Genomic DNA, 26,545 nt, shown 5'->3' with positions numbered 1-26,545 from the left:
GTACCAACACTCTTATATGGATGTGAAGCTTGGGTGGTAAATGCAGCAGCAAGGAGACGGTTGGAGGCAGTGGAGATGTCCTGTCTAAGGGCAATGTGTGGTGTAAATATTATGCAGAAAATTCGGAGTGTGGAAATTAGGAGAAGGTGTGGAGTTAATAAAAGCATTAGTCAGAGGGCAGAAGAGGGGTTGTTGAGGTGGTTTGGTCATTTAGAGAGAATGGATCAAAGTAGAATGACATGGAAAGCATATAAATCTATAGGGGAAGGAAAGAGGGGTAGGGGTCGTCCTCGAAAGGGTTGGAAAGAGGGGGTAAAGGAGGTTTTGTGGGCGAGGGGCTTGGACTTCCAGCAAGCGTGCATGAGCGTGTTAGATAGGAGTGAATGGAGACGAATGATACTTGGGACCTGACGATCTGTTGGAGTGTGAGCAGGGTAATATTTAGTGAAGGGATTCAGGGAAACCGGTTATTTTCATATAGTCGGACTTGAGTCCTGGAAATGGGAAGTACAATGCCTGCACTTTAAAGGAGGGGTTTGGGATATTGGCAGTTTGGAGGGGTATGTTGTGTATCTTTATACGTATATGCTTCTAAACTGTTGTATTCTGAGCACCTCTGCAAAAGCAGTGATAATGTGTGAGTGTGGTGAAAGTGTTGAATGATGATGAAAGTATTTTCTTTTTGGGGATTTTCTTTCTTTTTTGGGTCACCCTGCCTCGGTGGGAGACGACCGACTTGTTGAAGAAAAAAAAAAAAAAAAACATAATTCTGGGAGTTTTGGCAAAGACATCTTATTTGTTGGAGCAGACTGATTAACTGCCTGGTTTACACATTTTAATTTATTCAAAGCCTGACTTTTACAAGAAAGAATCTTTTCTTCTAATTCATAATACTGATTAATCATGAGATCTACTTCAGTCTCATCTACACAGTTTACTAACAAATCTCCTTCATATTTGTTGTAATATAATTTGTATGAATCATATCTATTACCTAAAGCATCTAAATACAATTTTAAATCATCAGTATTCACAGTTTCTTGATTCATTAATTCCAAACATTTATTATATGCCTTGGTTACATGACCCTTTCTAGCTTGCAGTGATGCTTTCTTTGCTCTATATTCCATATGTTTGTCTTCTATATTAATTTCCTCATTTTCAGCCATGATGCAATGTCTTAAATTCAACTTAATTAATAACACTGATTACAACTTACAACACTGATACAACTTACCTTTGAATAAATCCCAGCTACTTGAGCTTAGCAATTACATGTAAGAAAATAATATAAACTTCAAATGTACATTAATACAAACAAACCTTTAGCCAGACTTGGCTTATCAAAATTATTATACAAATTAATATAAATCCTTGCCAGAATTTGGCATAGCAAAATTAATATTATACACATTAATATTAGTCTTTAGCCACTCTTGAGCTTAGCTTATCAAAATTATTAAGTAATTAACTAATTAATGACTTCACTAATTACCTCCGGTTCAAGAAGGACCAACGGGCAAATTAAATGTGGAAAATTGATTTATCTGAATGTATCATTATATACATAACAGTAAATGAACAGGTAATTATTATTTATCAGTTAGACAAGCAGGAATTTGGGACACGTAGATCGCAAAAAATGTCCCCCTTCGATACCTACCACTGTCATATCCACAAGTTGCTCTGGACCTATTAATTAAATGAATTATACATCTCCAGGAATACTGGTAAATATATAAATTTGTGGACTATATTAAAATTAAAAAAAGGATTATATATACACACATATAACAGAAGGAAAATATCTTAATATCACTCACCAATTTGACTGGAGATTAATGTGTATCATACTCAGAAAACCTCACTGTCTATCTATGAAAATAACACTGGCCAGGTTACTACATAAGACTTATCTGAGGTTCCTGGAGCTGTCTTGTCCAGTCGCCTGATATCTCAAGTTATGCAGGAATGCACATCCAACAATTTCGCCTCCTATTTGAGAGGTGTCAACCCAATTTTACCTCTAGAGCACGAAAATTATACACCTCACATTAACGTGCTTGTAACACATTCAAAAAACAATGGCGACTGTCCTCCCCAGCCGCAGGTTTCCCATTTTCGATAAAATACTTCTTTTAAAAATACAATATAGGGCATCTATTTACTTATAAATTACCGTATTTCCTGAAAATATATACAGTATTTTCCACAGTTTTAATTTTACATTGCCATACAGTATATATAGTAGATGTCATCTTATTGTCTACCCTTAGTAATACAGTGGACCCCCGCATACCGATTTTAATCCGTGCAAGAGGGCTCATTGGTATGCGAAATAATCGGTATGCGAATGAATTTTCCCCATAAGAAATAATGGAAATCAAATTAATCCGTGCAAGACACCCAAAAGTATGAAAAAAAAATTTTTACCTCATGAAATATACATTTTCCTACACACAAAGAGAAGGATACATGCACAATAGTAGAGTAGTACATGCACAGTATATATTGTGCATGTACTAGTCTACTAAATGAAGAATAAATGACACTTACCTTTATTGAAGATGCAGCAATGACTGATGAGACACTGTGTCCTGGGAGTGCCTTTTCCTCCTGAGTACTCTAGGTCCTGTTTGGCATTTTCTTCCAGAACAGGCCTTATCACACTGTGTATGTCACTACGATTCTTAAATTTCTCAAACCAACCTTTGCTGGCTTTAAATTCACCAATATGAGCACTAGTTCCAGGCATTTTTTCCTGTTCACCTGGGTGTTAGTTGACTGGTGTGGGTTGCATCCTGGGAGACAAGATTAAGGACCCCAATGGAAATAAGTTAGACAGTCTTCGATGACACTGACTTTTTTGGGTTATCCTGGGTGGCAAATCCTCTGGGGTTAATTGTTTCTTGGTATATTCTCAATAAGCCACACCAACAACAGTGCTACAGCAGCAGCGGACGATGCTACAGCAGCAGCAGACGATGCTACAGCAGCAGCAGACGATGCTACAGCAGCAGCAGCAGCAGACGATGCTACAACAGCAGCAGCAGCTGACAGTGCAGCAGCAGCTGTACCACCAATAGTAGCGATGGTTGATTGGGGTTCATTATACAACCTGGCCAGCTCGGAGACACGCACTCCACTTTCATACTTATCAATGATCTTTTTCTTCATCTCTATAGTAATTCTCACCCTTATTGCTGTAGGGTTGGCAATAGAAGCTTTCTTGGGGCCCATGGTCACTTATTTTCCAGATAAAATCACCAAAAACACTGTAATAATACGAAATGTTACGATTGTATGCTTGGATGCTACCGCGGAGGCTGGCTGGTAAACAATGCCACCGGCGGAACATGTGAGGCTGGCTAAGGCGCACATTGGACGCGTCTCGGACGAACAGCGGTGAGCGGGTTTTTGAGCGGTATGCGAGGCAAAATTTTTGCGATTAAAGTGAGCGGTATGCGGAATAAACGGTATGTGATGCCAACGGTATGCGGGGGTCCACTGTATTAGTACAAGTAAATCGGCACAAATTTAAATATCAGAAATTATGAATGCACATTATTTTAACAATACAAGACATCACTGCCATTTTTTCTGCACCTTTATTTGTTAGATATTCTTTAGTTTCTTCTTAGTTTTATACTAAGACTTAACTATGCATAATCATTTATTTATTGCTGTGCAACAGGTGTGGTTTGCTAAATATGTGCAAAATTAAGTGGTGATGGCCTGTGTGCCTCATTTGTTCTTCCCCTACACCATGCCTGAAGTCTCGCATGTATATTACAAATTTATGCTTGCTCACTCTTGAACACTAAATTACATTTTCATATTATAATAGTGTACACTGATGGTTCCAGATCCCCAGGCAGACAAGGATTTGTGATTGTTTTTCAGATAGAACATTACAAGGACAATTACTAGAGTTGGGCCAGCATTTTCATAGCTACTGTATATGCAACACTCATTGCTATCACACACATTGCAGACATCTGGCAACATCCCATTGTTCTTTATATACAAAAATAATTCTCATTTCTAGCAAGCCCAGAGAAGTTTTTTCTTTTTTCCTGAACACATGAATGTTCAGGTTAATAAATACACAGACTCTGCTGCTCGGTCAGTTATGTGCAAATTACTAATCTCCTTCAAGGTGTTCTTTCTTGGACTGTTTTCATTCCCTTCGCACCTATCTTGTATACCATTGACAGCAAAGTTGATCCATGTTAGAGAACAAATTGTATTAGAAAAAGCCACAAAATGGACTCAGACTTTAATAGAAACTAACCTATTGCACCAACTTGGGCTTCAGTTCTGTATCCACACTAACTCCTATTTCTGCAGTTCCTACCTTGACACCCCCACTACTTGTCAATAGGCTTAGCACAGTGTTTTGAATACTATATAATAATACTAATTAGTTTATTACAAATACTGTTCCTTATTATATCTGTCATTTACTTTATTTATATTCCTCAGGTATTAACTCTAAATTTCTTTTTTAAGGCCGTGAACCAAGCAAGACGAAGCGGAGTTCAAATAGAAACCAGCTCGAAATGCAAGTATTTGTGTTTCTTGATTTATCCACCTTTATTTTTTCCTTAAGAAACTTAAATCCTTCTGTATTTTAATTGTATTTACCTGCATTTTCTCAAGAATATTTGCATTGCTGTATAAAGTTAATGGTATTCTTACTCATTACCAGTTAAGAAAAGCATCTTAATATTCAGTAATAAGTATAACTGTATACAGCCTCTCCTCACTTAACAGGGTTCTGTTCCTAAGAGTAGGTCAGTAAGTGAATTGGTCGTTAAGTGAGGAGTGTGTAGTGGGTTTGTGTCAACATCATTAGATATTTTTTTAATGTCACCTTAGCACCATTTATAAAATTTTTAGTATATTTTTAAATATTTGTACAGTAAGTGTGCTGTATACTGTAATAAACTGAATAGAGGAAATCAGGCTTAGCATACATTACTTAGGTTTGCGTATTGGTTGGAGAGCTGGTCGTAAGTCCAAGTGGTCGGTAAACAAGTACGTTGCTAAGTGAGGAGAGGCTGTATCTTGTCATATTGTAGGATCCATTATGAAGGTTGCTCATTTTTCATTTTTCATCTGTGTAAATAAAGTGCGATAGTAAGTTTCTTGTTAAATTTGAAATTGTTTTAGTGTATAAAAATTTTAGATTTTTTATTGCTTATTAAGTAAATTAACAATGTCCTTAATGGGAATACTGATAAGTGTCAGATAACCACAGTTAATTTTTATTGAGTGATACTGGTGAAGGGCTCTTGATGGAGAAATTAGAGCTGCTTTCATCTTCATCACATCAAACCTGATTACCTCCCATTTCCCAGGCTCTGTATGATCCATACAGGTTTAGCACTTCATGAATATACTGGGTAAAAATTTTAGGTTCAGTATGAGCTAAGGCTCAACTGAGCTTGATGGTCAGCTCTACAGGATTACAGCTGCATTTTCTCATATTTCTGGGGAAGGAAATTCACTATTTCTGCTGAGATGAGCTAAAATTAATTTAAATTTCATGGTTTACTTTGAAAGCCTCAGGGATTTGTTTATACAATGATCACTTTTATTAGGACAATTGCATTGGTTTCATGAATGTTGCTGAAAAATTGGTTGGACCTCATTGCTCCAAATCAGTCATCAGATTTCTTCTCGAGTTCATAATGCTCATCAAAAACAGTAATCTGCAGGAAATTTATCAAATTATAGCAAAATCTGGAGTTACATGGGGTCCTAATTACACAATTTAGTTTGTGTTGACACTGTAGGATAAGACAGCCAGCAGTTTTTTCTAATTGGAAGGAATCAGGAATGCAAGCATTAGCTTACACTGGCATTCATTCCAAGGTGGATTACTGTCACACAAGTCAGGAGAGAAATTATTTTCTGTTGGCCTAAGATTTAAATATGCTTTAGTCGTATTGAGATGTGACTATGATTGTCTGATCTGATGTCATGGTCTTGCAGGTATCTTGTTTCATGTTTCAGCAAGAGGAGAGGTCTGTGTTTGAGGAATGGCAGCATATCAACCAGAAGTAAATTCACTAAAGGGCATCTGTCAATCTCCCTCAAAGGAACATCACTTGCCCTCTTCACATACTTCTTCCAAGGAGCATGCCTTCCATAGTTCCTCTCAGGAAACATGCATGGCACACTCATCTCATAGAAGCAGAACAGCAAATCTTCCTCTCCAAGGGCAAACTTTTGTTACTGAGTATTTGTAATGTGTGTACTGCCTTGTAAGTCATTGCTATCAAGATGTACTTGCAGGTGGATCTAACTATAATTGTTCCTTTTACAGTATTTCCTTTCAGACTAGGTGCCTCATTGTCTGAACCTTAAGGATTTATTGTATATTTTGTTCTGCCAGGTGATGCTCTCATCTCTGTTTGTGGGGCAGTGTGCTATACACTAGCTTACTGATATGTCTGTTGTCATTAGCTGATGTCAGCATTTTTAATGAAAACCTCTACCTAACAACATCCATACTGGGACATGTTCCAGTTCTGTTTCATATTAAGACTTCTGTTGGATGATTGTTCAAACCTGTATGGCAGTGGTCATTTCCCTCCATTACTGAAATGCTGGATCCTCAACCATGTTTGCCCTCCCTGTTAGAAAATGGAGGAAAAGGATTGGATGACTTTCACAGCTAAGGCATGGGTTGATTGTGAGCCTTGCAAGTTTTCTGACGTGTAGGTGATATGACTTTTTTTTAGGGGGAATAAAGAAGCATTGCTATATGAAAAACTACTTGTTAAACAAGATGATTTATAATCTAGTATCAGCACTTAACATGAGAGTTTTTAAGAAAGCCAAATGAACAACCTGGGTAAGGTACCAGTATGTAGAGGGTATGAATTCCAATGCCCCTGCTAGAGTTGAATAAACTTTGGAAGCTTGCCAGCAATTATTCCCAAGTACTTTGCCATATCTTGTGCATTAGAACCCCTCAGGAATGGCAAACACATTTCCAAAGATATCTTATCCGGAGTTGATAGTTATAGTTTAATGTCAAGTTTCTGGTGCTGGCAGAGGGAAAGTTTCCCAGTGTACAATGTGAGCTATTCGGAAGAGACCTCTTATGAGCTGCTTAGCAAGAGCAAAAGACTCTATTGCTGGGGCTGTATAATAACGTTCTCACATTGTGCTCGGGTAGATTTGGTCTGTTCTCATGATTCTCGAGTCTGGCGAGTTCTTCATTGTCTGAATATTAACTCACTTCCTTGGCCAGTTATCTTCATGCAATACTGGAGAGAATAGTAAACAGTCTTGTACAAAAGTATACTTTGCTCTCCCTGGAATGGGTCACATTAATAAGCTTCATCAACAGTACTCTAGTCTCCTTGGGGCATCTGTAGTGATATCTAAACTGAATTTTGCAGCTGCTGCCATGTAATGGTTGTTTTTTTGACCTGAAGTAAGTGTGATATCAGAGATACAGTACAAAATGGGTGCATTTTATTTTTCCAGCAGTATTTACATAACATGGAATTAAAAGTAATCTTTCTTTCTTTCAACACACCGGCTGTATCCCACCGAGGCGGGTTGGCCTAAAAGGAAAAACAAAAGTTTCTCCTTTTACATTTAGTAATATATATACAGGAGAAGGGGTTACTAGCCCCTTGCTCCTGGCATTTTAGTCGCCTCTTACAACACGCATGGCTTACAGAGGAAGAATTCTGTTCCACTTCCCCATGGAGGTAAGACAAAATAAACAAGAACTGGTAAGAAAATAGAAGAAAACCCAGAGGGGTGTGTATATATATGCTTGTACATGTATGTGTAGTGTGACCTAAGTGTAAGTAGAAGTAGCAAGGCGTACCTGAAATCTTGCATGTTTATGAGACAGAAAAATGGACACCAGCAATCCTACCATCATGTAAAACAATTACAGGTTTTCGTTTTACACTCAATTGGCAGGACGGTAGTAAAAGTAATCATGTACATTATTTTCTGGGAATTTGCCCAGGAGGAAAGCCTGCAGGGAAGTGTTCAGGATATCACTTTGTTCTGGTCCCCATTAACCCTTTCAGGGTTTTCGACATACTAGTACGGCTTACGCACCAGGGTTATTGACGTACTATAACGCCTAAATTCTAGCGCCTTCAAATCTAGTGAGAGTGAAAGCTGGTAGGCCTACATATGAAAGAATGGGTCTATGTGGTCACTGTGCGCAGTATAAAAAAAATCCTGCAGCACACAGTGCGTAATGAGAAAAAAAAACTTTGACAGTGTTTTTGGATTACAACAGTGACTTTGCACTGTATTTTCGTATGGTATTTATGGTTGTATTCTAGTTTTCCTGGTCTCATTTTATAGAATGGAAGACATATTACAGAAATTGAAATTGAGCTCAAAGTAGCAGAAATGTTCGATTTTTACCCAAGTTCAAAAGTAAACAAATCATGCCAAGCGTCCAACACACATCAACTGGCGAGTCTAATATTCTTTCACAAGTGCGCTGATATTATTTATACCATTTCTACACTAATGCAGTAGTCTGCATAACAGTAAATCTTCTGGTTTTTTGTAAGAATAAAAATTCAAAGTGGAAAGCAAAAGAAATATAAGAGGGGCCTGGGGACATGACTAACGAACAGAGAATTTGTTATTTTAGTGCAAGGAATGTCTGTCTTGTTTATTCTGGACCCTATTTGGAAATTGGCATCTTCTGAAATTTGTGTGAAATTGTCAAAATTGCCAATTTCTAATGACTTTATTGGATAGTTGAAATTGGTAAATGGGTGGTTTCTTGTACGCATTTGATAAAAAAAATGGAGTTCTAGCAAAATAAATATGATCTTTGTCGACTAGTACACAGGAATTGGCCGAAAATAGGGCTTAAATTGGGCAAAATTGCCGATGTGTAAACATCGGCGAGACCGCTAACTTCGCGAGAGCATAATTCTGTAAGATTTCCATCAAATTTCATACTTTTGGTGTCATTATGATCGGGAAAAGATTCTCCATCATTTCATAAGAAAAATAATTTTTTTTTTTTTTCCAAAAATTTTTCGACCCTGAGAACAAGTTTAGGAGAGGACCTCTCGACCCTGAAAGGGTTAATAGTAAGAGGTTGGTTGATGTTACTGAGGCTGATGTCTATGGAGATGATCTCGTCATATCTCATTTACCAGCATCCTCTGAAGTGGCATGTTGCCATCTGCAGGCTTCCATTGACAGAATTATGGAATGGGCTAATACAATTGGCCATAGGTTTATAGACCAGAAGAATGGTACTATGCATTTTGCAAAATCAAGTGCTCAGCCAGCCAGTTGCATTATTATGTAGTCATTGCTCTAAATAGGTAAAATTTCAGTGATAATTTTGGATGTGCTCTGATTTGAGCCTTTCATGTTAATCCCTTTCACTTGTGTAGATCTATGTTTTGAGCACAGCTCCCTCAAATGTACTGTAAGCAGTAAATTTTGGACCTAGATGTGAGGCAATGTGCCTACCTAGATGGGAATTTCCCAAATTCCTTCTATCTTGTACCAACTGAACCCACGGAAGCCACCGAGATTATAAAGTCACTTAAAAATAACTCGGGGAATCTGTCTCATGTCCCATCATTATTGTACAAGAGAGCGGCCCATGTCCTTTCGCATGCTATTTCATTACTTTTTAACAAGTCACTAGAAACTAGCACCTTCCCGAAACTACTCAAGACAGCAAGGGTTACACCAATACATAAAGGTGGTGACCTACAGATTTAAACAACTATAGGCCAATATCAAACTTATCATTGCTATCCAAAATCTTTGAGAAACTCGTGCACAGGAGACTATATTCATTTATAACGGCACAAAACATACTCAACCCCTGCCAATTTGGATTCAGAAAAAATAAAAGCACTAATGATGCAATTATAAAAATGCTAGATCTGCTTTACACAGCATTGGAAAATAAGGAATATCCACTAGGAATTTTTATTGACCTAAGAAAAGCTTTTGACACAGACCACGGCATCCTACTCCACAAACTTGACCATTATGGTATAAGAGGCCATGTGCTTGCATATTTCAAATCTTACCTTACTAATAGGTATCAGTATGTCACCATTAAAGACACAGCATCAACAACACGGCCACTTGATACTGGAGTTGCGCAGGGAAGTGTCCTTGGTCCCCTGCTCTTCCTCATATACATCAATGATCTTCCAAACGTATCCCAACACCTGAACCCCATTCTCTTTGCTGACGACACAACTTATGTCATCTCTCACCCTAATCTTGCCACCCTCAACACCATTGTTAATGAGGAGCTGATCAAAATATCGACTTGGATGACAGCCAATAAACTTACGCTTAACACTGACAAAACCTACTATATTATGTTTGGTAGCAGAGCAGGAGTTGCGCAAATTAACATTAAGATCGACAACACTCTAATTGCCAGACATAATGAGGGCAAATTTCTAGGCCTATACCTCTACAACAACCTGAATTTCAGCACCCATATCCAACACATAACCAAAAAAGTATCCAAAACGGTTGGGATCCTCTCCAAGATACGATACTACGTGCCGCAAAATGCCCTTCTCACATTATACCACTCACTTATTTATCCATACCTCGCCTATGCTATTTGTGCTTGGGGATCAGCTGCAGCAACACACCTAAAGCCAATAATAACCCAACAAAAAGCTTCAGTAAGAATAATCACTAAATCCCATCCTTGGCTACACACACCCCCACTCTTCATAGATCTAAACTTACTCCCTGTTCAGTACATCCACACTTAATACTGTGCAATCTACATCTACAGAACCTTGAATTCCAATATTAACCTTGACCTAAAATGCTTTCTTGATAGTTGTGACAGAACCCACAGGCATAACACCAGACACAAACGTCTCTATGACATTCCCCGTGTCCGACTAAACCTTTACAAAAATTCAATGTATGTCAAAGGCCCTAAAATCTGGAACACCCTACCTGAAAACTCTAGAACTGCAGACACACTCATCACCTTCAAAACTACCATTTGAAAACATCTCATCTCCCTGATACACCCCGTCAACTAATTACACGAATACCACCTTGTGGTTCACACTTTCACTCACCCATTTGACCATAAACAGAAATATCAATCTCATTCTTAAAATAATGAATCCTAACTTGTCATAAGTTGGCCTGTGATACTCCAATACTGAAACTATGTATTGTGCCAAAACAAAAGCATTCACATTGCTAAACTCACAAACTAGTATTTCGCATCGCTATTGGGCCGTGCAGACGTGCTGCGCAGTAGCTCCTGATTGAGTTGGCTTTTGCGCAGTGGTGACGTGTACTTAGCTCTGTGAAGACCTGTTTGCGCGCTCTCTACGAATTGAAGCAAGATGCCCTCCATCGAGCAACTTTACCAACAGCTTAAGGAAGAATTGAGGATGGCGAAGATGGAGATTCGGCGACTGACCGAGGAAAACAAGAAGATTCGTAGTAGTCCTCCTGTTTTGAGTCCTCAGGTCAAGAAGGGAAACTGGTCAGTGGCTGGACAGCAGGGAACGAAGTTGACGATCAAGAAGACGAATGGAAAGGTAGAAACGATGAAGAAGAAAGAGACTGCCGTGGAAACTGTTGTGGAAACATCTAATACATTCTCAGTGCTACCCGACGAATGTGAGTCGACTACTGGGAACATCACGACGAACGACACCAAGGAAGGTAAGAATATTGTTGTTGTTGGGGATGGCCAAGTTAGGTATATGGATAGGGCGTTCTGCTTGAAGGACAGGAGTAGGAGACAGAGAGTTTGCTTTCCTGGGGCTGGGATGGAGGATATTGTTAGCCGTCTGGATGACATCATGAGAGGTAATGGGAGCAATCCTATTATCTGTCTCAGTGCTGGAGGCAATGATGTTGGCAGACGTAGGAGTGAAGACCTGATTAGCAGGTATAGGTCAGCAATAGAAATAATTAGGAGTAAGGGTGGGAACTCTGTCATATGTGGTATTTTGCCAAGGAGAGGAGTTGGAAATGAATGGTTGTCCAGGGCAATTGGTGTCAATTGCTGGCTGGACAAATACTGTAAGGAAAATGCGGTAACATTCATTGACAACTGGGACCTCTTCTATGGCAGAAATGACATGTATGCCAGGGATGGGGTTCACTTATCTAGGTCTGGGGTGGTAGCACTGGCAACTGCAGTGGAGGGAGCAGTTAGGACTTTAAACTAGGAATAGTTAGTGGTATGGGTTTAGGCAGGAAAACAGTGAAGTCCCAGTGTAGTAATATTACGAGTTCTAGGGGAACTAGTAATCAGCAGAATGAGGTAGATATTGAAAAGCCAGGGACTTTGGGTGATAAGGACAGTAATAGGTTTAGTAGAAAAACAGAAATGAGCAGGAAGGGTAAAGAGAAAGGAGAGTCTTTCAATGTTTATTATGCTAATTGCCGTAGTGCTAGGAATAAGATGGACGAGTTGAGATTAGTTGCTAGTGCAGGTAACATTGATGTATTTTCCTTAACTGAGACGTGGTTTAATTCAAAAAGTCGGGACATGCCTGCGGAACGTCATATTCAGGGTTTTAAATTGTTCCGAGATCGCTTGAACTGTTGCATAAAAACGGGTATTAAATCTGAAGTAACACATACAGAGTATGTTTGGATAGAATTTTCAGAGGGGCATGAAAAACTGATTTTAGGAGTGATATACTGTCCCCCAAACTTAGATGGGGACCAAGGGAGACTACTATGGGAGGAAATTGTTAAGGCCACAAGGCATGATAATGTAGTAATTCTAGGAGACTTTAACTTGAGTCATATTGATTGGAATTTCTTGACTGGGAATTTAGAATCATACGACTTCTTAGAAGTAGTTCAGGATTGTTTTTTGAAGCAGTTTGTGACAGAACCTACAAGGGGAAATAACCTGCTTGACTTAGTTATGGCAAACAATGAATCCCTTGTTAATAATTTAGAAATTTCAGAGGAACTGGGTGCTAGCGACCACAAATCAATTACATTTAGCATTGAATGGAAGTACGATAGTAGCGATAACTCAGTAACAGTCCCAGATTTTCGCTTAGCAGATTACGATGGGCTTAGAGAACACTTATCATCTGTTGACTGGGGTAACGAAGTGAGCTATCAATATGACAGTTTTCTGAACACTATACATGCTGCTCAAAGAACGTTTATCCCATATAAAGAAATTAGATCAAATAGAAATGACCCAAAATGGATGAATAATAGGCTCAAATATCTACTAGGGCATAAGAAAGGAATTTATAGGCGTATCAAAAGAGGTGAGGGTCATCTTATGAATCAGTATATTGACATTAAGAGGGACATTAAAAAGGGGATAAGAAAAGCTAAAAGGGACTATGAAATTAAAGTTGCTAGGGATTCTAAAACTAACCCAAAAAGTTTTTTCCAGGTCTATAGAACAAAAGTTAGAGATAAGATAGGTCCCCTTAAAAATAACTATGGGCACCTTACTGACAAAGAGAATGAAATGTGCTAGATTTTTAATAATTATTTTCTCTCAGTTTTTACACAGGAAGACACTAACAATATTCCAGTAATTAATTTTTATAGTGGGCTAGAAGAAGATAAATTATGTAACATCACAATCACTAGTGAAATGGTTGTGAAGCAGATAGACAGACTGAAGCAAAATAAGTCGCCGGGTCCTGATGAGGTTTTTTCAAGGGTTCTTAAGGAATGCAAAATGGAACTCTGTGAACCATTAACTAATATTTTTAATTTATCTCTTCAAACAGGTGTAGTGTCTGATATGTGGAAGATGGCTAATGTAATTCCTATTTTTAAAACAGGGGACAAGTCGTTACCGTCAAATTACCACCCAATAAGCCTGACCTCAATTGTAGGCAAATTACTAGAGTCAATTATAGCTCAAATTATAAGAAGCCATCTCGATAAGCATAGCTTGATTAATGATACTCAGCATGGATTCACAAGAGGCCGGTCTTGTCTAACTAATTTATTAACTTTCTTCAGTAAAGCTTTTGAGGCTGTTGACCACGATAAAGAATTTGATATTATTTACTTAGATTTTAGTAAGGCATTTGATAGAGTTCCGCACCAAAGACTCTTGAAGAAAGTAGCAGCTCATGGCATTGGGGGAAGAGTGCTCTCGTGGATCGAATCATGGCTCACAGACAGGAAGCAGAGAGTGTCCATAAATGGGGTTAAATCCGAGTGGGGATCAGTAACAAGTGGCGTTCCACAGGGATCAGTCTTGGGCCTGTTGTTGTTTATAACATATATCAATGATCTTGATGAAGGAATTACTAGTGATATAAGCAAATTCGCCGATGACACGAAGATAGGTAGGATAATTGATTCAAATGTAGATGTTAAAGAACTTCAGGAGGATTTAGACAAACTCTACTCTTGGTCAGAAAAGTGGCAGATGCAGTTCAATGTAGATAAATGCAAGGTTCTGAAGCTTGGGAGTGTCCATAACCCTAGCACTTATAAGTTAAATAATGTAGAACTTAGCCATACAGATTGCGAAAAAGACTTGGGGGTTATGGTAAGCAGCAACCTTAAACCAAGACAGCAATGCCTAAGCGTACGTAATAAGGCAAATAGATTACTGGGATTTATATCAAGAAGTGTAAGCAACAGAAGTCCAGAGGTCATACTGCAGCTTTATACATCATTAGTAAGGCCTCGCCTAGATTATGCAGCTCAATTCTGGTCTCCATATTACAGAATGGACATAAATTCGTTAGAAAACATTCAGCGTAGGATGACTAAATTAATACATAGCATTAGAAATCTTCCTTATGAAGAAAGATTGAAGACTCTTAAGTTACATTCACTTGTTAGACGAAGAATGAGGGGAGACCTGATCGAAGTGTATAAGTGGAAGATAGGTATTAATAAAGGGGATATTAACAAGGTCTTGAGGATCTCTCTCCAAGAGAGAACCCGCAGTAATGGATTTAAATTAGATAAGTTTAGATTTAGAAAGGACATAGGAAAGTATTGGTTTGGAAATAGGGTAGTTGATGAGTGGAACAGTCTACCTAGTTGGGTTATTGAGGCTAGGACTTTGGGTAGTTTCAAATTTAGGTTGGATAAGTACATGAGTGGGAGGGGTTGGATTTGAGTGGGACTTGCACATCGGAGCTTGTTTCTTGGGTGGCATTGAAAATTGGGTTGGTCAAATGTTTGTTAGTGGGATGAATTGTAAAGGACCTGCCTAGTATGGGCCAACAGGCCTGCTGCAGTGTTCCTCCTTTCTTATGTTCTTATGTTCTTATGTAATAAGGTCTTGAGGATATCTCTCCAAGAGAGAACCCGCAGTAATGAATTTAAATTAGACAAGTTTAGATTTAGAAAGGACATAGGAAAGTATAGGTTTGGAAATAGGGTAGTTGATGAGTGGAACAGTCTACCTAGTTGGGTTATTGAGGCTAGGACTTTGGATAGTTTCAAATTTAGGTTGGATAAATATATGAGTGAGAGGGGTTGGATTTGAGTGGGACTTGCAAATGAGTTGATAGAGTTATCAGAGCTTATTTCTTGGGTAGCATTGAAAATTAGGTTGGGCAAATGTTTTGTTAGTGGGATGGATTGTAAAGGACCTGCCCAGTATGGGCCAACAGGCCTGCTGCAGTGATCCTCCTTTCTTATGTTCTTTTGTTCTTATAAGGACTTTAGGTATCAAGTCCCTCTCTGAGGTTATTTCCCTTCTTTGTCTTTTAATGGCACTAGGACCACCTTGAGAGTCACTGGACCCCTGTCACACAAAAACTGTCCAGAGAGGTCTGTTTCTGGTGCCAAACGTGAATCAACATTCACGTGCGTAAGGCTCCGATCGTAGGTCTACGTTTTATTTTACGCGTTTTCAACCTTGGCACAATAAGCCTGAGTTGCCTAGATGTGAGAGAATGAGTCTGTGCACTCAATGTGCACAGTATGACAAAATTCAGGGATACCGGGAAAAATGCGCTCTTCATTTTAAACAAAAAAAAAAAAAAATTTTTCCCCAAAATATTCAGAGCAGTATGCAGGTGAATGTTGATCTATGTTTGGACAATTTAAGGGTTAAGATCCCCTCAAGGAAGGTTCCTTGATATTGGTGAGGGGCTCTTGATTTAGGGAATTGGATCTGTGCTCCAGTTCCCCGAATTAAGCCTGAATGCCTTCCACATCCCCCCCCAGGCGCTGTATAATCCTCCGGGTTTAGCGCTTCCCCCTTGATTATTATAATAATAAGGGTTAAGATTTGCCTGAAGTGGACCAAGCTTTTGCCAATGAACATGTTGCAGATATGGCTTGCTTTAGCTTGGTCAGGGTGATATTTCTCAGCAAAAGCTTGCACCCTACTCCACATTGCACAAATCTCCTTAATCTTGGAGGAAGGCACCTCCTTCCCTCTCTCTTCCTCCTCCTCTGAAGCAAGTTCCTCAGCTGTGGTCTATTGCTGTTCCAGTTGAAGGTGTTGCAACTCTTCAGTGGTTAGCTGTTCCCTGTGGTCCTCCACCAACTCTTCCACATCCTTACCACTTACATCCAACCCCATGGACTTCCCCAAAGACAGTAAATTCCACAAAAGGCATAGGGTCATCAGGGTCAGCCTCAAACCCTTTAAAATCCTTCTGGAGAACACATTCTGGCCACAATTTTCTCCAAGAAGAGTTCAAAGTCCTGGAAGTTACTCTCTGCCAAGCCTTACCTATAAGGCTTATGCATTTGTGGATATTGAAGTGATTCCTCCAGAACTCTCTTAGGGTCAGTTCAGTGTCCGAGATCACTTTAAAGCACCTTTTAAACACTGTTTTTGTGTAGAGTTTTTTGAAGTAAGAAATGACCTGCTGGTCCATGGGCTGGATGAGAGGAGTGGTGTTAGGAGGCAAGAACTTCAGTTATAAAACTTAAATCCCTAGACAATTGGTCTACTAAGTTTGGAGGATGAGCAGGAGCATTGTCAATTACCAGGAGGCACTTGAGGGGCAATTTATTTTCCTGGAGGTATTTTTTCACACTCAGGCCAAACACTTCATGGACCCAGTCAATGAAAATTTGCTTTGTGACCCATACCTTATTGTTAGCCCTCCACATCACGCACAATCTACTCTTGACGACATTGTTTTTTTTGAACACACAGGGACTTTCAGAGTGATACACCAGTAAAAGTTTCACATTGAAATCCCCATTAGCATTAGCACAGAACAAGAGAGTTTCCTTATCTTTCATAGGCTTGTGTCCTGGCAGTGTCTTTTCCTCCTGCATGATGTAGGTCCTCTTTGGCATTTTCTTCCATTTTCTTCTGCACCACAATTGAACGTTTGTTCGGGGTGTAATTCTTCAGTCTCTACATACCCCTTGAATTCCTGCACAAATTTTTCAGCCGCATGTTTGTCTGAACTTGCAGCCTCGCCATGCCTTACAGCACTGTGTATGCCACTATGCTTCTTAAATGTCAAACCAGCCTCTGCTGGCCTTAAATTCTCTAACATCAGCACTAGTTCCAGGCATTTTCTTTGAGATCCACATGGAACTGCCTTGCCTTTTCTCAAATGATCGTCTCTGAAACACTGTCTTGTGCTAACTGTTTTTCGCTGATCCACAACAGCAACAACTCCACATCTTCCATTGTGATCTCTTTTTCATTGACATGTTTACCCCTTTTGCCACGTCAGCTTCCTTGATTTGTTCTTTCTTTGCCAGGATAGAAGTGATTGTTGATTTGGATTTCCCATACATCCTGGCAAGTTCTAGCACTTGAACACCACTCTCATAATTTTCAGTAACTTCTTTCTTAAATTCTATCGTGTTTCTCACTTTCTTTACCAAAGGGCTGACACTCTGAACTTTCTTTGGGCCCATGGTGGCTTATTTCACAGTTGCATTTAAGAAGCACGAAAACCAATGGATTTTAAGGAAATGTTTGGATGAATGCGCAGAGTATATGCTCATTCGTCAAGAGACACAGGGAGACTGACTCACCTATGCAGCGGCGTCCTGGCGCGTATAATACAGACAATTTACGAGGCACCGCCCGAAGAATGGAGCAAAATTTCGGCCCAAAAACCAGCCTCAATACGAATTGGCCGATAAACACAGAGGCGGATATTCTGGGTTCCACTGTATCTTTAAAACTTGAAATTTTGGCAACTTTCCAGACATAATGGAGAGATGTGCTTACAGAGAATGTAAACAAATCGGGTGGCGCACAGTGACCATATTAGTGTGTCAGGTGGGGGTGAGGGGGGTCGTATAGCCAGTTTTGGTCATAATTTGATATGTCCATATGAGAAGAACGCCATAAAGCGAAGCGCCATAAAGCAGGGCCCTACTGTATACATACTGTATTAATATAAACAGTGCTGTAATTTCACAATTTTACTTTTCATCTTTATTTCTCTCCTTTTTCCCCTTTCCCCTCATTCCTTTTTCCCTTCATTTTTCTCTTTCCCCTCCCTTTTTTCCTTTTCCCTTTCCCCTCATTTTCCCCCTTCTCCCTCCTTTTCTCCTTCCTCTTTTTTCCCCCTCCTCCTCTCCCATTCCCTTATTTTCCTTTCTCACCTCCTTCCTCTGTTTTTTCTTCCCTTTTTTTTCATATTTTTTCCAACTCTTTCCTTCTTCTTTCTATTACTGCTCTTTTGTTCTTCTCTTCCTGCTGTCTCTGTTTTCCTCTTCTACCTTCCTCCCTTTCTTTTCCTGCTTGCCTTTTTCTTTCCTTCCTCCACTCTGCTTACATCCCTCAGACCATATCCTTACCCACTATATCCTCTCTCCATTGCCTCATCCTCTTTTTGCTTCCTCATGATATACCCTTGACCCTCTCCTTGTACATCTGTTTGTCTTTAACTTGCTATAGGGTTATGGTTATTATATGTTAATGTTGCTGCATATATCTCTCATACACACACAGATGGAGCTGCAAGCAATAAGCAACATGGCACATCTATGAACACAGCCAAACTTGACCGGGAGACTGAAGAGTTGAAGCATGCGAAGATAACACCAGATGTGGGTAGACTCATCCAGCAAGGTCGCCAAGCCAAAAATTGGACTCAAAAGGACTTAGCCACTGTGAGTGTAATACAGATCTCTCTCACTTTTTGTGAATTTTTCATCGTATTTCTATCAATAATTCCTCGTATGCAGTTTACGGCCACTATCTGATCAGCCCAGTCCGCAAAGCACAATGAAGATAGTATTTTTTTTTTTTTTTTTGCCTAATTGTTTATAGCCTGAATTGAGTTTAGTACAAATGCCAAGGGCACGGAAAACATTTATAACATAAAATTAGGGACACCTGTATCCTTTAGCAGTTTTGCGTTTTTTTTTATTATAATAATAATGTATCCTTGAGCACCTGTAGAGTGTTCTTGTGTCTGCTGATTTACATCCATCTAAATATGCCAATATTCTTAATTAGGTATTACTTTTTATTTCAAATATATGGGCATGCCACTAAAATGTGTGCATAACTGTATATACTTAGATAGTAGGTTGGTAGACAGCAACCACCCAGGGAGGTACTACCGTCCTAACAAGTGAGTGTGAAACGGAAACCTTTAATTGTTTTATATGATGATAGGATTGCTGGTGTGTGTCTTCTGTCTCATGCACTTGCAAGGTTTCAGGTACGTTTTGCTACTTCTACTTACACTTAGGTCACACTACACATGCCTGTTCAAGCGTATATATACACACCCCTCTGGGTTTTCTTCTATTTTCTTACTAGTTCTTGTTCTTCTTTATTTCCTCTTGTCTCCATGGGGAAGTGGAACAGAATTCTTCCTCCATAAACCATGCGTGTCGTAAGAGGTGGCTAGAATGAAGGGAGCAAGGGGCTAGAAACCCCTTCACCTTTATACATTACTAAATTTAAAAAGAGAAATTTTCATTTTTCTTTTTGTCGCCCTGCCTTGGTGGGATATGGCCAGTTTGTTGAAAAAAAAATCTGTATATACAAAAAAAAAAAAATATTTATTCAGGAAACAGGAAAGGATATTGAACTTTACTAGTTTGGCAGTTAGTTGCAGATGAGTGGAACAGACTGCCAAGTGTTATTGAAGTAAGCACTTTGGATAGTTTTAGAAATTAGTCAGACAAGCACATAAGTGGAAATGGGTGGGTTTGAATTGGACCTACATAATCTCTGGGCCTACTGTAGTGCTTCTCTATTTTGTGTTGTTATTTTCAGATTTGGGTAGTAGTACAAGTAACTGTAGCGCTGGTATTGAATTAACTTAATGTAAACTACCTCCACTCTTCATCACAAGCTGCTCAAATTGTAGTCAGGTGCAGGACTGCAGTGGCAATGAATATTACCATAAATTGATAACATAATAGAATAATGGCAGATGCATTTCATTTTGGACAGGTATAAAGTCCTCTTCATATGAGAATAATCATGGTGCCTGTGAACTAGTTAGCAGAACTCTGAAGCCAAACACTGTGCAGGAGTTTGCAATAAGGCACAAGTGACAGCTTGGTACAGGATATAGATGTAAAGAAGTGACAGGTGTCAAGGTTATACTACCACTATACACATCATTATTAAGGCTTTAAAATATAGAAGCACAATTCTTGTTTCTTTATTACAGAATGAAATATTCTCCATTGATAAACATGTAGGAAACTATAAAATTAATCTCTTATATAGGAAAAGTTTCTTATTGAGAGCCATAAATGTGTCTTATTTTGAAAAAAATTGAATGATGTGATTGGGATGTGCTAGGAAAAGACGGGCATAATTAAAGATGATATAAATGAGAAGAAAGTAAGACTAAGGCAAGGATGAATGATGTCACACTGGTTGTCTAACATGTTTGTAGATGGGAATGTGAAAGAAAGAAATGCTAGGGTGTTGGGAAGGGGCTTGGGATTCTAAAATGTTGGTTCTCATGCAGAGTAGGAGCTATAGTCGGTCTTTGCTGATGACGTAGTTCTTGTAGAGGATTCTGAAGACAAAGTAAGAAGGTTCATGGACAAATTTGGAAGGGTATGTAAAAGAATGAAATTAAAAGTGAGTGTAGAAAAGAAAACAGTGATGAGGGGTAACCAAAAAGTCAAGGCAATGATAAATTGTACATCAGATTGGAGGGAGGGAAGGAATATGGAAGAAGTGGATGTATTTACATATCTGGGAGTGGACATGTCAGAATATGGGCCTGTGAAGATGGTCAGTTTTGGAATAGATGAGGGGGTGGGGGAGTTAGGCTGTGTTGAAGTATCTGTGGAAAGAAGTTTATCTATGTAGTAAAATAAAGAGAATGTACCAGAGTATAGTGGTACCAGCATTTATATATGGGTGTGAGGCATGGATTTTGAATGCTGCAATGAGGGAGCAGAGATGTCATGTTTGAGAGCAATATATGGTGTGAATATCATTCAGAGAATTCAGAGTGTAGAAATTAAAAGGCTCTGTAGAGTGACCAAGTGTACAATTCGGAGGGCCAAGGAAGGGTTGTTTAGGTAGTGTGAACATGGAAATGGATAGGTTTACATAAAGGGTGTATAAATCTGGGGTGGAAGATCTGAGAAAAGGGGTCATCCAACTAATGGTGGAAGAGATGGAGTACAAGAGGCTTTGAGTTTTAGAGGTTTGAGCATCCAGTAGGCTTGTACAAAGCTTGTTAGATAAGATTATATAGAGACAAGTGGTTTTTAATGGACATACTGTTTGGAGTGTGAGGAGGGTAACTTTTATGAAAGGATTCAGGGAAACCAGCTAGCTGTTATTCCTGAATCCCTTTGAAAGGCAATGCCTGCACTCTGAAGGTGTAGGATGGATTTTAAAGTTAGAGGGTATTCTCATTGTAATGCCAGCACTTTTCTGGAAAGATGGCAGTTAAGTGAATGTTGGTGAATGTATTTTCTTCATTTGGTTACCCTACCTTGTTGAGATGGCCAGTGAGTTAAATAAAAAATAAAAGATAAATAAAAATAATGAATTGAAGTTGAATAAATACCTGTATATTAAATAATGACATGGAATACAGTGGTTTGGCACTGTCGTTGTAGATGAGTGAAACAAACTGCCATGTAGCATCATTATTTTTTATACTTTATGTAACATTAAACATGAGAAAATCTCTCCCTTAGTGAAACCAGGCTGAAAGGGTATAATAGAATAGAATAGGAAGGGTATAATAGAATAGGAAGGACTGTTGAAAAAATGGTGTTAAAAGGAAACCAGAAAGAGTTTCTCCACAAAATGGTAGAACAGTTGAATGGGGAACAGGTGGAGGTAGTAATTGCTATAACCAGCAGATATTTCTCAAAATTGTATGATAGCTTAAATACAGTACTGAAGGTGACACCGTAATTATATTCTGCTTTTTTGTGGGTACCAATAAATATTTACAAATAACTACACACACAGAACTATGCATGTAATTTCACTAATTGTTATTTTTTTTACTTGTAGCGCATTAATGAGAAACCACAGGTGATCCAAGAATATGAACAGGGCAAGGCAGTGCCAAATCAAAATGTCCTCGGAAAAATTGAAAGGGCTATAGGTGAGTGGTAACTTGCATTTTGGTACCTAGTATGTACGGTGGTACCCCGAGTTTTGGCCATAATTCGTTCAGAAGGCTGTTTGAGTGCCGTTACCGAACAAATTTGTTCCCATAAGGAATAATGTAAATTAGATTAGTCCATTTCAGACCTCCAAAAATACACTTACAAAAGCACTTACAATAATACATTTACATAACTGTTCGAGTTGGGAGCTGTACGAAACTTGGAGTGCCACTATACGTATTTGAATTAGGAATTAGGGTAAATGCCTAAGTTTTTCTGTATTTGTGTTTCATTCTTGGTTATGTGTGTTCATATACACCAAAATTGTGTATATTTATCGTAAGTTGTAAATCGCACTAATCTTTTGTACTCTAAGCTGTTATTTGCCGAAGAACAGTAGTAGTTGCATGTATTCTGGTAGATTCATGGTATTGTTTCTTCACAAGAATAAAAGTCAGTGGTGTGGGTGAGATTACAACTAAACTATGATTTACAGAGGAATTCAGTTCCTTCATATATGTGGGGGGTGGGGGGATATTAGTCTTCATTGTTGTGGCCATGCTGTGTGGGCTTAGACCCACTTTTGTTAGTGGGTTGGATTTGTGAAGGACCTGCCCAGTATGGGTCAACAGGCTTACAGCAGTATTCTTCCTTTCTTATGTTCTTATGACTCCCTCAAGGTCGCCATGGCATAAAGGGGCAAAATTAAACAGTGCCCTGTGCATTTGTTGTGCTAGTTGATGTGTTACTCCTTGTTTCCTCTTGCATGGAAGTTGAGTTTTTCTTTAGAGCTGTGGCTCTTGGCTAGGCAATTTTCTTTTTTTTTTTATGGTGGGGAATGGATTTTAAACTAGAGATTCTGTGCTGTCCACGTTGTTATGGACCTAAAACATACTGGCCTTAATACATGTTGTGGAACATTCATTCTTCCTTTTTCAGTTTTCCATGGGCAAGCATACATATTTTTTTTTTTTTTTTATGGAATTACAACTGCAAAAGGTACTCATCCTCATAGTAGTAAATAACAAAAAAAAAGGCACAATACCGTGACTGGAACGATACACAAATAACCCGCACATAAAAGAGAGAAGTTTACGACGACGTTTCGGTCCGACTTGGACCAAGTCGGACCGAAACGTCGTCGTAAGCTTCTCTCTTTTATGTGCGGGTTATTTGTGCATAGTAGTGATGTTGATAAGTTAACCATTGATGGCTGTGAGCTCCCTTTATATTTAGTAGGTAACTGCTTAAAAAGTAATAGTATTGGGAGGGGCTTTGACATCTAACAGGTGCAGTTAAGCATGTTACATAGGAGTGAGTAGAGGTAAGTAGTTTTTATGACTTGAGATGCTGTTGGATCATGAGCAAGGTAACATTTATGAAGGGATTCAGGTAAACTGGTTAGCCTGCTCTCTGAAGGCTGGCTGGGTGGGGATATTGCAGTTTGAAGAAACATTTGAGCTGTAATGCCTTTGGCAAGACAGTGATGGAGTGAGTGATAGTGAAGACATTGCTTTTCTTGGGTCACCCTACCTCGGTGAGACTTCACCAGTGTGTTTTAAAAATAACAATAATAATAATTATACTGTAATAAGAGGCTTATGGCAGTGTTATGGTTCATTCTAGACGGAAATTTCTGATTTACTTTCCCAGCTATGGGTTCATTGTGACTTGTTCTTTAATTTACTGCAGTAGAGTTGCATTGCAAAGTAGCAGCTTTCATTCTGCAACAATTGGCAGTTTTTTACTGTTTTTCAGGACTACGCCTTCGAGGGAAGGACAAGGGCCAAGCCATACAACCTCTTGGGAATAAGAAGAAATAACAAGAAGCAGAATGAGCCTCCTCTTTCTTTATTCAGATGTCATACACCATGCAACTGAGCAAACCTGAGTTGTTTAGCTTAAATTTTTAATATTTGGTAGCTTAGGTCTATATGAGAGCTTTGTTTATTATTGGTATAAGAAGCTTGCAAGTTTTGTCAAATATTTATTTTTTTTAGAAGGAAAGACTGTTATTTGTTAATATTGGAAACATTATACAAACCTGAAAATGTGTGTTACACTTGAAAATGTTTTGTGTTAATGGATTCTAATGTTTTTAATGCATTGTTATTATGCTAACTAGGAAGTTTATTCTGTAGTTTACCAATATCATATAATGAAATTTATAAAGAAAGTTTCTTTGCTGATCACATATTGTGTATGTATGCATTAACTTTCCTCTTGATGTCAAGCTCTTAAGAACTATTTACCTCTGTTTTCATGCACTTTTATGGAATATTAATGGGGCTTTAGACTATCAGGCATGATTGTTTGCAAAGACAGGTAATGGTAAATTAAGGAAAAATTAGTTAGTCATCGACTCTTAAGATTTTTTTTTCATTCAGCATACTAAATTGTTAACTTCTTTCAAGTTTAAGGTGTATGCTGAATAAATACTTTACAAATAACTGCATGGTAGTTTGAAATTATCCTGAAATAAAACTAAGTAAACAATATTCTTGACCTTAGCACTTTGTTTTGATTGTAATAATAATAATAATATTCTTGACCTAAGTCATGTTTTGCAAGCATTTTAGCTGTCCTTAAGATATTCCTTCAAAAAAATTTCCCCTTCGCCAACAAAATTACCTTACTCATACAACTAATTGACTTGTTTCTATTAACCAACTCTATGGGAAAAGTATTTAAAATGTAAATGTGGAAGTAAAACTTTTAGGGATTTGGTCTTTCAAGACATTATTAGAAATTAGTATTTTACATTCAAAATCTAATAGTTGCATTACCTTCCCTCTAAACTCTGGTACAGAATAAACATTTTCCCAAGGTTGTTTATTTCTGTATGTGGTATAGCATTCTATAATGTATCCTTCCATTTAAAATCTCTTACCATTGTAGTTTCAGAAATACGGCATCATTTTGTTTTCACTAGATTTCATAGCTTATCAAAAGTCTGTCTATTTAAAAATCAGCTGAGCACGTTCAGGCATGAAACATTCACACAGCCTGTGTAGGTCATTTGTAATTTTTTTTTTTAAGCACTGCCATTTCCCACCAAAAGTAAAAAAAACTTTCATCATCATTCAACATATAATCACTGTCTTTGCAGAGGCGCTCAGATACGACAGCTTAGACATCCCTCCAAGTTGCCAGTATCCCAAACCCCTCCTTTAACCCTTTGAGGGTCGACAGGCCCTCTCCGAAACTCGTTCTCAGGGTCGGCCAAATTTAAAAAAAAAAAAATTATTTTCTCTTATGAAAAGATAGAGAATCTTTTCCCGATCATAAAGACACCAAAAGTTTGAAATTTGATAGAAAACTTACGGAATTATGCTCTCACAAAGTTAGCAGTCTCGGCGATGTTTACGCATCGGCGATTTTGCCCACTTTGAGCCCCATTTTCGGCCAATTTCACTGTACTAGTCGACAAAAAACATGAATATTTCGCTAGAACTCCATTTTTTCTATCGAATGGGTGCAAGAAACCACTCATTTATGAAATTCAACTATCCAGTACAGTGGTCAGAATTTAGCAATTTTGCCAATTTCACACAAATTTCAAAAGATGCCAATTTCCGAATAGGGTCCAGAATAAACAAGAAAGACATTCCTGGCACTAAAATGACATTTCCTCTAGTCATTAGTCACGTCTCAAGGCCCCTCTTATATTCTTTTGCTTTCTACTTTGAATTTTTATTTTCACAAAAAATAGAAGATTTACTGTTATGCAGACTACTGCATTAGTGTAAAAAATGGTATAAATATTATTGGTGCACTTGTGAAAGAATATTAGACTCGCCAGTTGACGTGTATTGCACGCTTGGCACGATTTGTTTACTTTTGAAGTTTGGTAAAAATCGAACATTTCTGCTACTTTGAGCTCAATTTCAAGGCACCTTTCTTTGTAAAACCAGTCAAAATCATCTCAATTTCTGTAATATGTCTTCCATTCTATAAAATAAGACCAAGAAAACTAGAATACAACAATAAATACCATACGAAAATACACTGCAAAGTCGCTGATTTATTAAAAAAAAATGGT

General features: G+C 38.4%; 1 protein-coding gene across 1 annotated transcript in view; it reads left to right on the top strand.

Moving 5' to 3' along the window:
* mbf1 (multiprotein bridging factor 1) overlaps positions 1 to 24,956 on the top strand; it is a 40,319-nt gene extending 15,363 nt beyond the window's left edge. The window contains exons 2-5 of the mRNA XM_070086912.1: positions 4,513 to 4,564; positions 18,896 to 19,056; positions 22,406 to 22,499; positions 24,262 to 24,956. Coding sequence (XP_069943013.1) covers positions 4,513 to 4,564; positions 18,896 to 19,056; positions 22,406 to 22,499; positions 24,262 to 24,326 — 372 coding nt within the window. The 3' untranslated portion in view covers positions 24,327 to 24,956. The remainder of the gene's footprint in view (positions 1 to 4,512; positions 4,565 to 18,895; positions 19,057 to 22,405; positions 22,500 to 24,261) is intronic.
* The last annotated feature ends 1,589 nt before the right edge of the window (positions 24,957 to 26,545 follow it).

Source organism: Cherax quadricarinatus, chromosome 20 (assembly GCF_038502225.1).
Source record: "Cherax quadricarinatus isolate ZL_2023a chromosome 20, ASM3850222v1, whole genome shotgun sequence".
In the NCBI taxonomy this organism is placed as follows: domain Eukaryota; kingdom Metazoa; phylum Arthropoda; class Malacostraca; order Decapoda; family Parastacidae; genus Cherax; species Cherax quadricarinatus.
This window is presented reverse-complemented; position numbering and strand designations above follow the sequence as displayed.